This window comes from Strigops habroptila, chromosome 6 (genome assembly GCF_004027225.2).
Source record: "Strigops habroptila isolate Jane chromosome 6, bStrHab1.2.pri, whole genome shotgun sequence".
Classification (NCBI taxonomy): Eukaryota; Metazoa; Chordata; class Aves; order Psittaciformes; family Psittacidae; genus Strigops; species Strigops habroptila.
Window position 1 is genome coordinate 21,748,711 of NC_044282.2, and position 14,074 is coordinate 21,762,784.

The following is a 14,074-nucleotide window of genomic DNA, read 5'->3' on the forward strand; positions in this document are numbered from 1 at the left end:
AGTAGCATTTTGGGTAAGAGCCAAGTCCTGCTCTTCCATTGACAGGTGCTTAATGATAGACTATTTTAAACAACAGCAACAAACAATAAAACCCAACACAACCCGATGATACCTAATGATATCTTTTCCCATCACCTCGCATCAGTGATTTTTATTTATTTATTTATTTAATTAATTATTATTTTTTTATTTAACTTCAACATTTTCTGAGCTGGGTGAGCTTGGGACATAATTCAGGACCCAGCACTGTAATAAGAACTGAAGGGCAAAACTTTCCAATATTTATCTGAGGCATGGTTTCCTTCATTCTTCTTCCTGGGGCTATGATTTTAAGTCATAAAACTCATCCTGTATAGTTTTTTTTAATTAACCCTTTTATTCCTCTAGCTTATTTTATGCTGTTAGAAATTCCAGGCCTATATAGTGTTTAGATGTATTTGAAAGCTAGAAGTAGGTCACAGGTTTTTCTTGTCACAGAGCAAGTTCGCTACTATCCTGGAGATGTTAGACTTACTTACATGTGTAAAAGTCTTAAGACAACTACACACAAGCTGGGCCACTAAACCACTTTTATAGCCAGTGGAGACAATAAAGCTTTCCAGAGCTTATCATCCCATATTTATCCCAATGTCTAAAACAGGCTAATTAAACACGTGCTTTCAATCTGAGCCTGGAGCTCCTAATATCCTAGCTCCCATGCAAGTCCAGTTTTGCTGACATCAGAAGCTGGATGAGATGAATCCCACTCTCAGTATCCCACAATTACAACCTGAACACCTTCACTGTGTTCAAATTGTTTGACATTTCCTATTTTCTTTCCTATGAGCCGCCTTCCTTTTGTGTGCAAACCTCTTTCCTCCCCCCAAGTGCTTCAGAGACTTACATGCCCTTGATTTAGAGTTGCCTGGGTTGTTAGCAGTATAGCCATGTTGTGGAGGGTTGAGAAGGAGCATGATTGGGAAAGAAAAGATCCTCCCGTTTGGAACATTGTAAAGAGAAACATGAGCTCTCAGATAGTTACACTTTTCTCTCTGTATCAATGGCAAATGAGCTTTCTTTTGGACTTGCATGACAGAAGGGCTTAAGAGTTAGCTGACTTATGCGTTCGGTATAGCTAATGCCCCCATATACTGTTTTGCAGGATTCTGTACCATGCAGTTGTGTTTCAAGTTAGGCTTGCAATATTGAGTTGGCTGTTATCTTAATGTGTCTACAACCCTGTGGATGCCTGAAGTGGTGTGTGGTGACCTGTTACATTGGCTGGATTGCAGGATGCAATTAGCAGCTTTTATCTTCTAGTTCATTGCTTGTATTAGCAGATGCATTTACTCAACATTATATAATTAAGAATTTTTATATTAAGAAATTATTCTTAATAGTCTGGTAGTATTGGGTTTATGTGTAGACAAGGCGATGCCCCCCACCTACATTAAACTTCTTATTCCCTTTTCAAGACTGGTGTCTTAGAGGAACACTTACGAATGCATCTTCAGTGCTGTTTAACTTTGTGTAGTTTCTGGGACTTGAACCTCTCCATTGTCACCATTCTCTGGGATTATTACAGCAAGAACCTGGTAAGTAGATATATAAAAATATATATCTAAATATATAAATAAAATATATAAAAATGTAGAACTGCATGTGGACAGTCCTCAATCTTTAGCAATTCTGATATTCCTCTAACCAAGCTTGGTTGCTATGCTTTTGTAAAACTGACTAGTCAATAGAAGTATCCCTAGATTTGCTATATTTATTTAAGAAATCATGTTTAAATATATGTTATGGTCCATTACATTATGTCACAATAGAATTAATTACAATATATTTTTGACTCTTATTTTTCATCAGGACTACTGATTTTAAGATCTTGTAAAGACACTGTACATAGTTACAATGCATTTTTATTTTTTTGAGTTGTGTGAAGGATTGCATCTTTTTTCCTTTGGAATATTAGCATTTATTATTGCTTATAATCTTTCCTGTTTTATTTATTCTTTTAGAACAGTTGCTTTACTGTTCCTTGGCTTGGTCTGAAGGGTCTGGCAAGTATTAGTAAAACTTCTTTGTTAATGCTTGAGTTGGCAAAAAGCTGGTGTTGTGAACAGCAGGTCCCCACCCTGTACAAGTCCAGCAACAGTTACTTCATTTTCCTCTGCATATTGGCACGGATGATGAAGGAAGCAGAGAACAGTGGCGTGCATCCTTGGAAACAAATTAAAGGACGGTATGGCCTCTATTTAGTTTGTCTTGTGTTGTAAGAGGTCTAGTCAGTCAGACTGCATTGCCCTTCCAGCCACACACCAAAGCAAGTGGGAGTATTGTGCTCATGAGAAAGTAAAGGGAATGAGGGAGGGATCCAGGATGATTCATAATTTGAAGAAAGCAGTTGTTCCCTAAAGTTTCTGATGCCATCTGAGGCTGTAACAGGGTCCAAGAGCTGGGTCCAAGAATCACCTTGGCGTCCGTAGCCTGTGATAATTTACTTTGTCCTGCAGGCCAGGAATTTGGTACACTGGCAACCTATGCAGTGGTACAACCCTATTGACAGACAGGTAATGTAATTAAAGCACAGAAATTCTGTTTGAGCTGCATGTAAGCCATGTGTTGTTCAAGAACATGCAGACTGGTTCTTGCTAGGCCTGCAGTTTCATTTATGTTTCCATTTTCTTTGTCACGGTTTCCAAAATTTCTTATGATACTCTTTTTGTGAGGTTTTTGATTTTTCACTTAGTTTTGAAACATACTAATTAAGAGGTACACTCAGTCATGACATAAAAAAACCCTATAAAATATATATGGCCTAAATCAAAATCCTGATGTTATATAGACTTACCGAATGCTTAAAACTTTTATTGTAATAATGAGATTGTACTGATAATTAAAAGTGCTCTTTTTCTTTTTTTTTTTTCCATTGGATATAGAAGACTTAGAAATGGTTTTCTTTGGGGGGGTTTGTTTTGATTTTTAAAAAGATTTTGTTAAGCATTAATAAAATCAATCAAAATTTTATGAAGCATTTTTTGTATGCAAGTAAGAAATATAGAAAAGATGCACATGTGAATGCACATTTGCTTACAAAGTTATTTGGTATGTTTCTTCCAAGAAAGAAGGGGTTATCGTGGCTATCATAAATGCAAAATATACCTAATATTTATGTACACTTCACAAGTTGCTACAGTCAGTAAAGTTTGGGTTTAAAAATTGTTACAACTGCATACAAACAAACATGTTGTTGGATGTAATTAGTAATTTTAATTATCCTGTTCTGTTTTTACTGAAAGCAAATTATACTTATGTTTTTGTGCTATTACAGCTTGTTACTTTCCTTGATTTAAGAGGGAGAATAATAACAGACAACACACACTGTGTCAGTCTGCTCAACCAGTATTCATCATCTCTACCTTGAATAAATCAATTACACAAGTAGCAAAATTTAACAGCCTACAGCTATGATTTTGGGATGAACTCTGTTTTCAGCAGCTAACCAAGCATTAATTGGTGCATGAAGAATGTAAATGCCTGTCAGTAATAATTTAGTATTAAGCAAGATTAATTGGATTTGCTGTAATTTTTGGTGGCTAGATTTGATAACCTCAGCACCACTTCCAACTATTTTTCCAGGTGAGAGAATAGGAAAACAGCATTTATGGATGTTTACCTACGGTGTGTGGAACTTACTTTAAGTTAAAGGTGAAGGATATACCCAAGGTTTTAAATACAGAAATCAAGAAGTTAAGCAAGCCATTTTCATCTTAATCATCTGTTGTAGGAATGGTGACATTTATTTAAAAGTCCAGATCTGAGCAAAAGTCATAGAAAAGAGATCTGTGTAAAAGCTTTCTGCCTCTTGTCAACCACTTTAAAGTTGCAAAGTAGCAGTACTTCTCACCATCAACTACGCATGACTTTAGCACTGTCGTATAAGCAATACAGCTTAAAGTTTCTTAACAACTTCCTGCTGGGGAGCAGATTCTCTCCCAAACACCTCAGTTTCCCTGTTTTCTTCCAAACTTGTAGTACACACTCCATACAGTAAAAATGCAGTACAGGTCAGTAAAAGAAATAAGGGAGTTTTTTAGGGAAGAAGTTGGGGTACAGGAATTGTTTGCTGTTGCAAAGAGGTACCACTTGGCAACTTCCTTTCTTAGCAGCCCTCGTGGGCTAAATTTCATTGATGTGAAGGCATGGTGTGGAGGATACCCGTCACAGACAAGGTAGAGAGAGTCTGCTTGTAACTTTGTGCACAACTTTGTTGGATAAGGGAGAAGGGTTAGGCTGTACTCGGAGTTGAAAAGTTAGCATATACCTTGTATAAGGAACAGAAAATTAAATAGCATGTTTGTTCCAGTAGTAGTACAAGAGGGGAGGGGAAAAAAGGATGCTTAAAACTTAGGGATTATTGAAGAGGATAACCGTATACTAAAAGCATGGAGATAAAATTTTAGTCTATCAAGCAGATGGAAAACTGCATACTTTAAGAAAAAACATTCTCTTTCCTGTGTTTTGTTGGTTTGTTTTTTTAATGTAGAATTTATTCCAAGTTCCATCGGAGAAGAATGCAGGAGCTGACAGAAGTGGGGCTGCAGAACTTTTTTAACCTGTTCCTCTTGCTGGCAATTGTTGCGGAGACAGAAGATATAGTGAGTCGAGTGTTGGATCTTTTAGATTTCCTCACTCCATCCTCCCTCACCGTGTCTCAAAGAGCTCTCATCTGGAGAGGTCATTTTGCTTTCATTTTGATTTATGTTGAGAAGAACATGGACATTAGTGTTCTAGCTGAGAAACTCTCAAATGCTTTCCGTGAGAAGGCAAAGGAGTTCTTAGTAACCAAAAATGACTACGCACAGAAACAGAATCTCTGGACTGTACTTTCTACCTACATTGATGGTGTCCAAGAAGTGTTTGAGACCAGCTGCTACTTGAGCCTTTCTGAGGAAAAGTTGCTAAATGATGGCTTTACTATGCTGCTGCCTGCTTGTCGAGGAGCTGAACTGAGTATGGTCCTAAATTTTCTTCAGGTTGTTCTAGCCAGACTTCGGTAAGTTATTTAGTTAAATTGTGGATATAGTTAAATTGTGGTGTGTTGATTTTGTGTTTAGGATTAAACTGTAGTTCCTATTAACTTTTTACTGAAATATGGTAAAAGGAAAGAGAAATCTCTGAAGGGCTGTGAATGATATGTTGAATTTCCGAATCCACCAATACCTCACTGTATTTAGAATCTTAAAAATGTTTTCTTACTATTTCAGGACACTAGGTTTGACATCCCTGATACTTTGTTATGAATTAGTGACTTTCTAGAAAATCATCCTGTTGCTACTATTTCAGACAATACCATCTTCCTTTTGGCACAAGAAATTTCAAAATTATTACCTGTACTAAATTACTTAAATTAGGTGGGTTTGGTGTGGGTTATTATTATTAGTAGTAGTAGTAGTAGCATTCACTGAATTTATTCTATTTTTCAGTCTCCTTTTTTTTTTTTTCTTTTTATTTTTCACCAAGGTTGCAATCAAATACAACAGCTGTGGAAATTTAAATACTTGTCTCGGGTTTGATAGGAAATAAGGAAATCATATTTTACCACTTTCAAGCAGTTTTGCTTTGATGTACTTGTGCAGTTTTCAACATCCACAGTGCCCTTCAATAAGCATATTTTTGTCTACTGATGCCTTTGAGAAGTAGTCCTCCAGTTTGAAGCCCAAACTGTTGTGGGTTTGGGGTTTTTTTTGTTTTGTTTTGTGTTTTGTTTTTTTTTTTTTGAAGATATTACGAGGCAGCTATTGATCTTCCATTACTTCAAATGTGCAAGACTGAAATATGTAGAAAGAGCTGTGAAAGAGTGCATAATAGGAATAGTGAGGCCTGTATGCAAGATCTCTCTTTAACTAGATTCTTTGTTATTGTCTAGTAGTTTGACTGCAGCTGTCAATAGCTTATAGATCCCAAGACAACTGTTTTTCTGGCAGTCTTTTGAAAAAAGATGAAGGATGAAACCAAGTTTAGTTGATTTATTATTTAGTATTTCAGTTCAACTGAATGTATTTACTGGAATAAATTGGAGACTTCAAAAATACTTTGACATTTTCTCCATTAGCTAACACACAGCATTTGTTGTGTTGTTTTTAAAGATGAATTGGGGAAAAATTTGAGACCGGTGAAAAAGTTCCCTATTTCATAACTTGACAGTATTCTGAAGCTTTCCAGAGCTGGGGGTTAAGTGGTCCTCTTGTAACATAGGAAGGAGGACATAGAAGTTCATTGCAGACTTCTCAGGTCATCACATACAAGGAAGGTACAGGATAGTATTTGTACCTTTTCTTACAAAAACCAGGTCTGTTGAAATATTTGAATTATCAACACACTCAAATACTAATTGGTATGAGAGAGATTGTTAGAGCCTTGTATTTAACAGGCTTTATTTCAGCTTCTGTATTTATACATTTGGTTACTGTTACCTGCCTATTTTTCCCATCTACAGAGAAGCTTAATTCCTTAATGTTTATAAAATGCTTTGATCTTCAGGTTGCATGGAACAGGAAAATGTTACTGGTTCTCTGTTCCACTTTGACAAACTCACTGAAAATAAGCCTCTGTTGCCATACAAGTAGAACAACACCGAAACCACTTTCTTGGTTCAGAAGATTTGGATGACTTTGTGCCAACCAGATGTTAAACTATTATTAGCTTAACCAGTCTGATTAGGCCTGGTCTGTCTTCAAACTTGGAAAAGGATGAAATGGTTCAATGCCACTCTCTCTCATGTTTTGAAAATTCAGGCAGATATAACATAGTAGGCCTTTCATAAATGTAATTTTTCTGTACACTGCACTCTTAATGGTTTTATAACTGTATGACAGGGAATTTACAGGTAGGAAGGAAGTCAGATCACTGATTAAAGAGAGAAGCGACTCCCTCTAGGCTCTTAGGAAATAATAACTTCATGTGCCACTTTCTGCTAACCCCAGATGATGGCTCACAGGAGCATTCTTTATTGCTGATTAAGTAGCATTATGAAAATACTGACTTGGTTACGTTAACTAAATGCCTCAGTATTTAAAGCTTAAAATGTCAGATAGTTTTAGCAGTCCCCTTTAACATATCTTGTTAGATTGCTAAAATCGTATTCCAGGTTTCCCAGTTGCTTTTATTTGAGGATATGGTAAAACTGGCAATCTTTCATTTGCAGAGCAAGGTGTAGCCAAAAGCTCTTCTTTAATTATAGCTATTCGTGCTGCTATGGTTAAGGGTCTGTCAGCATTTCCATTATCAACCTTTATTTTCAAGGGTTTGTAACATAGCAGTGAAAACTTGCTCTGGGCTAAAACTTGGCATACAAGGTTTTGAAAGGGCGCTTGTTTTCTTCCTGTATTTTTTCTAAAACGCATCTGAAAAGAAGCCCCCACCTTCACCATTTTTATACTACTGTATTTTAAAATAACCCTTTCCAGGGTTTTCTTGTATTTTTCTTGTCTGCTAGAAGAGTACTGGTAGCTTTTGATTGTTCTATTTACCTATGCTTAGACCATTTTAAATAAGCTTTTTTAACCAACTTCTTTTTTTTTTTTGTTATCATTATGACATTTTGGTGTCTATATATTTAAATAGAACTATGACTTGGCAGGCGGACTCATTTTTATTAGATTTTGATATGTGGCGAGTTGAACTTTGGAAACAAGATGCTACTTGATGGCACTTCCAAGTATTTGATCCTCATAGTGAGATTCAGTATGAAGTGTAAGATTGTATTTTAATACAGTCTCCTTTTTGAAAACGTGTAAAATAAACAGTAAACAATAAAGAAACTCCCCAAAATAAAAATGCAGAGCACTTCTTTCCTATGTTTACTTGGAGCGTTCAGCTTCAAGCTCAGACATAAGTTTTTCCTTTATTTTTTATTTCTGTTTTTAAGCAGTGTTTTAGAATGCTGGGGTTTTTTTGGGTTTTGTTGGGGTTTTTTTTCCTTCTTCTTTAATGAAAGGTAAATGCAGGATGCTTGCCCATATGTGCTTTCATTTGTTCCACGTCTCTGGCACTAGTCATCTGAATGCCTTATGACACAAAAAGAAACCCTAGGTTAATAAAAATACAGGCATTTAATGGATTTGACAGAACTCACTGTAAAAATGGACACAGACTCAAAGAAATCTGTTGAGTGCCTGGAAACAGCAGGTTCTAGCATTGCAATATGTTATTCTTGAAAGAAGTGCTTGAAACGTGTTCAAATGTCTTTTATTGTAATCTGGTATTGCTCTGACATGAGCTTTCTCTTATTGTCATCATCCTGGCATTTGGGTTTTGTAGTATTAGCACTGAGTTACAGGACTATAAAATGCTAGTACTTGCCCAGATATAAAATCATTGCTGTGCTCCAAACATTTTTTGCCTAGTTTCAGGGAGACTTGCCACCGATTCCCATAAGAGAAATGAGAAGTACCACAGACATAACAACATAATAAATGGTAATTTTATTTTAAAAACAATTCTGGCATATTTATGCCCATTTGTACTGTTCTGCCAGTGTTGAAGGACATGAAAAGTTATTGAAAATTTCAGTAAAATTCATAAGCTCTACAGGATTCTGATCTTCAAAGTTGAATAGCTAAAACCAACATGTGTGTTGATTGTGTGTCCTCTGCTCTGAGAGTATGACTATACAAAGGAATGAAATGAGATAATAGCGTGCACTGGAGCTGTGTACCTAATACTTTACCTATAGAAAGCTCCTGTGTATCCCTAGCATTGGTTCAGGTTTGCAGGAATATTCACTTCTACTTCTCACTGTTCTCTTGAATTGGTAGGTGGCCATGTGAAAGCCATGTGAATAATTGATTAAAATAATTTTCATATTGGTGTTTCAGATGTAATAAGAGAGCATCTGCCTTAGAAGGAAGGCAACAGATCTGGTGACAGGGCTGGAAGGAATGCCATATGAGGAGCAGCTGAGGGCTTTGGGCTTGTCTAATTTGGAGAAAAGCAGGCTGAGGGATGTCCTCATTGCTCTCTACAGCTTCCTGAGGAGGGGAAGTGGAGAGGGAGGTGATGGGCTCTTCTCCCTGGTATCCAGTGGCAGGATGTGTGGGGATGGTTCAAAGCTGCATCTGGGAAGATTTAGACTAGGCATTAGGAGCTATTTTTTTACCAAGGGGGTGGTCAAACACTGGAACAGGATTCCTAGAGAGGTGGTTGATGCCCCAAACCTGTCAGTGTTTAAGAGGCATTTGGACAGTGCCCTAAATAGCATGCTTTAACTTGGTCAGCCCTGAACTGGTCAGGCAGTTGGGCTCAATGGTCGTCGTAGATCCCTTCCAATTGAAAAATTCTGTTCTATTCTAGAATCACTTTAAGAGCAAACTGAAACAACAAAAGCTGTCAGAGGACCTTCTGATTGTTGAGCCCAAACAAAGCCAGTCTTGGTAGATGCCCAAAGCTAAAGAAAATCAAGTCTAGTATTCGTACAGCAACCATGAAGATACATAGCTCTGTCCCCTGTGCTACAGAGTGAAATACTTTCCTGTGTTTCATCTATTGTATCCCTTTTATCTACCAAAAATTAATCCACATAAGCTTTCTGTGGCCTACCTGACAGCAGTACAAGACTTACTGTTGTGAAAGAGTAAATCCACCAAAAAAGAGAGTAAAATCATATCCAGGTGTACTGAGAACCTGCTGCTTGGGACCCTGCAGTTGTTTAGAGAAATATGTGCTCCCTGAAGGACATAAAGCACAGATTTGTTTTCTGATGGAAGTGTCACACATTTGAAACTATTTTCCCCAAATTAACTTTCCTCTTAGTTTTCCTTCTTTTATTCTTCACACAAGGTGTGAGAATGGCTTTTCATATGGAATATATTTTTTTTTTGTTGTGAGTGTTAAACAAAAATATGTTTGCCAATAAAAACATAATGTGCAAGTAGCCTTCTAATCTCTTAATTTTGATTGTTTCTTCGTTACCTTACAAGATATATATTTCTTCTCTCTTTAGGATATCTCTTGTCAGATTTAAGGCTTATTTAAAATGAACAGAAAGCTGAAGCAATTTTCTTTATTCCATTTCAGTCTCCTAAGGCCTATTTCCCCCTGGTGAGCTCATAGCAACAGGGGGGTTTAAGGGAATTCAGCTTTCTGCAAATTAATGTCTCACATCATGAAAATTCAGGACCTTTTTTTTTTTTCCCCTATATCTTGAAAAAGTAATACAGTGAGTGCGAGTATTATTTCTTGCCAGCGGGTGGAAGATGAATGATTTTGTCACAGTTTTACTGCTTGATGAGCAGTGTCCTGAGGGTCAGGCTTAAGTCTGTGTCACTATGCTGCTCATTACTCTTGAGCTAAATAAGGGCTGATTGGATCTAAATTGCCTAGCACATGGGCCGCAGATGAGCTCAGTGAGTAGGGGATGACCTGCTATTCAGGCTGGGAGTAACCCCGGTGTGCAAATGCTGCATTAGAACACCGTGGGAGAATGAGAGGCTACCGACCGCTGCCAGCAAAAGAAATCGAAATGTAAAAACTCTTTGATGCTGCAATGTTAGAATTTGAAATGTAGGAAGTGACAGGTTGATGGTACTTATCAGCTTTGGCTGGATTAGAGAACAGTGTCATCTTGCTTATATAATGACAGAAGAATGAAGCTAGCTCCCAACTACTTTGCGGTGCAGAGCTGCTGCTGTCAGAGTCAGTGCTGCCTCCTACTGACAGTCTGTGCAGAAGGATGTAGGCAGCGGATGGATAGCTGGCTCAGGACAACGTCCTCAGGCTCTCTAGCATACCAAAGTGCAGTCTGTGCCTCTGCCCATCTATTCCCATATGTTGCTGGTCTATTCTCTTAGCAGAGAATCGCTAAAATGGGTAAAAGAGTAAGTGCATATTCTGGGACAAGAGTAAGCCATTGTCATCTTCAAGAGTGGTTAGACAAATCATCTATATACATATGTGTCTGCTTTGCACAAAATATTTCCCTTTGTACTCTTCTCTCCATTGCTAGCCCCTATGAAAGGAGGTCATCTCTGGAGAATAGAATTAATTTGTGCCTCTGTGTTGTAAAGAAAGTTGACCTTTAAAGAGGAGGAAGAAAGCTGAACGAACTCAAAGGAGAATCCTTAATGCTGACTGAACACGTGAATATACTTATCTTAATGGAGGAAAATGAAAAGCAAGGAAAGCACCTGCCAGGTGCTGAATATAACAGCAGTAGTAGTTTGTGCAGTTCTGAAAGACTCGGTTCAGTGGTTCAGTAGAACAAGCTTTTGGGTTTTGTTCCCTCTACCTCCATCACTGGTGCTTTGGAATCTGGATAATAGCTACAATGAGGATAAATAGCCACTTGCTTACTTTTTTCCAAATTTATTTTTTAGATTCTGTTACTGACAGCTGTAACTTACCAGTTCTAGCTTCTCTTACTACTAACTTGTGGGACTACCTCATCAGGAAAAGCAATTTGGTGCTTTCATGAAACCAGTGACTAAAGGAAGGGATGAATCTAAATACATTCTGTGTTTTCAGTTGACTGTTTTCAGTTTATTTGATTCTTCTTCCCCTGGGATGCTTTTGCTTATAATGAAATTTCTTCTGGGACATAAAACAACTTCCAGGTTGCTTGTTCTGGGTATCGTAACAAGAAAGGAAGAGAAAACAGCAGCCTTACAAGTACAGTTTTTCTGTAAAATGGTGTGAGTCTATGGGAATGAAAGAGATTTTCATAAAGGACGTAATTAGTGTGAGGCTTCTTGCGTAACCTTCGTATTATCAGTGTTTAATGGTATCACTGAAAGTAAGGAACTGTTTAGCACAACTAGTAGATGAAAATGAGTTATGGAGTTTTGAGTTTGTGTGTGGGCAAAAATTATAGGGTGTTTCTCTGTGTTCAAATGGAAAGCAGAACCAGAATTTGAATTACTTTGATATTTTGAAAAACAAAACAAAAAAATATCGTCAGCAAGAAAAATTGTGAAGTACCGAAATAGCTATTTTTTTTATTTCCCCCTTTCTGTTTGGGGGAAAGAAGTTGAACTGGTTTCATGCTTCTGTATCCTATTAGTTCTTGGAATTTCTGGGGTGGGAGAACACCCTCTGGAGTTCATGAGGGTGGCTCATAATGTGTGCACAGCACAGTGGCTCTGCTGAAGAGGGTCCTGGGGTTTTGGTGGTTTTTTATTTGAGTCTTGAAATCTCTCTAGAAAACTACTTTGAAAATGCTTTTTAAGACATAGTCTAAAGAAAGCTGGTTGATACAGGGCACATAGCTGTGTGTCGTGTGTTTTATTTGGCTTGGAGCAAGTCCAAGTGTCATTAATCACCAATGTCTAAATGCTTCAGCTTTCTTCCTAGTGATACTAAACCAGGGACAGTGAAAATGTGCCTAATGTGAAATGACCCTAAAATAGTACGCCATCTATCCTCCCTAAAAACAAAATGGAAAGAGTAGAGCATACTCTGAAATGTGTACATTGTGCATCATCTTGTGTTTTTGTGGGGGTCCCTTCCTGATATTACTGGGAGGAGCAAGTAGAGAAAGGCGAACGCAGTTTGTGGTTTACTTAGTTCTCTGTTAAGCTGAAGGTATCCTCTATTCTCTCTTTCTCACAACTAGAAGATAAACTCCCTGTTTATCTCTAATCGGGGTTAATTAAAGCCTTAGGGCAATGCTGAGACCCTGCCAATGGCCGGAAGGCAGCCCCTCACTGTAGGGAACAGAGAGGTAACCATGGGCTTGTTGCAGGCTCTGATAATACAGCTGTGCTAATTCTTTCTGAAAATACAGGAGTGAACTTTTTTTTTTTTCTCTTGACAAATAGTTCTGTTCATTTATTCATTCCTGGCTGTTTTATCAAAAAGTGGTATGAAGTTTCTGGTTTAATGTGTGTGCTTGCAAATCCGTGTTAAGAAACAGAAACCTTCTGGTTCTCTATATGGTAATGCAGGGACTACACAGGCAGCCACGGCAGCCATTATGCACGCAGCAGGAGCATTTGCTGCAGCCAGGGATGTGTGTCATCTTTTATTGAGGGGCAGGAGAAGGGAGGAACAGGCAAGTACATATGTGCTTGCCAGGACAATGAGGTTTTCTTTTACTTCTTATTGCAGTCTTGTTTTCCTTACAAAAAGTCAAGTATGAGAATAAAAGCAAATATTTTCATTGGCATTATTTGTTTTCCTGGACAGGAATATATTGATTAGCTATTGGTGATGTGCATTTGAAAATACTTCAGTAAGTGTTCCAGGTATCTGCTTAAAATATTTTAAAGCTGCTAAAGATTTGCTCCTAGGGAATCCCTCTGATTCACACCACGCCTATGTATTCAAGAGTGTTCTACAGCAGCTTGAGCTGGGAAGGAAATGCACTTGTTCAGTGTGTTACATTTACGTGGAGTTTTGTATTAGGTGCAAAGATGACATCAGAAAGTACTGTGATCATCTCTTACATAATAATTAACTATAGCACAACCATGATTATCCATATGTCACAGGGAGAGTGATTATATTCAGGCAATCAAGGGATTTTACAATGTAATTATTAGACACTGGGGAGACATGACCCTGTTTAGGGTAACAGGGAGCTATGGTTAATTGATGTTAGGATAATCAAACTTTTACTGTTTCATTATTCTGGGAACCTAGGCTTTGCGAGAAAATGTGTGCATGTGCTTAGAAAAAAGAAGCCCCAAGCATATGAAAATGTAAGTCTAAAAGTGAATCTTGAGGTTATGCTTGCTGTACTAAATTACTGCTATGGTTATGAAGTGTTGAGAAAGCATTTATATTGTCTGTAAATCATCCCCATTTTACATCACAGTGAAAATTTAATACGTCTTGATTCTGAGTATTTTGTAAAGGTATCTGTTTTCCTAAGACATCAAAAATGACTAGTTTTTTCCAAGTCAAACTCAAAAATTGAAGGTGTTTTTTCCTGCAGCCAAGAAATTTTTGTTGTTTTGTCTCTCAAAAGAAAACCTTTGGTATGTGTATGGTCTGAGCATTTTGACAGAAAATACAATTGATGCAGTCCCCCTTCAGCTTCATTGTCTTCTAGTTTAGAACATGAGACCAGAGGAAATGGCCTCAAGTTGCATCA

At 37.6% G+C, this 14,074-nt stretch overlaps 1 protein-coding gene across 3 annotated transcripts in view; it reads left to right on the forward strand.

Annotated features, from left to right (window-relative positions):
• Positions 1–14,074, forward strand: part of MMS22L (MMS22 like, DNA repair protein) — a 94,078-nt gene that overhangs the window by 31,858 nt on the left and 48,146 nt on the right. For all 3 annotated transcript variants that reach the window (XM_030489474.2, XM_030489475.2, XM_030489476.1), the window contains 3 exons: positions 1,455–1,574; positions 2,001–2,224; positions 4,529–5,038. In XM_030489474.2, coding sequence (XP_030345334.1) covers positions 1,455–1,574; positions 2,001–2,224; positions 4,529–5,038 — 854 coding nt within the window. The remainder of the gene's footprint in view (positions 1–1,454; positions 1,575–2,000; positions 2,225–4,528; positions 5,039–14,074) is intronic.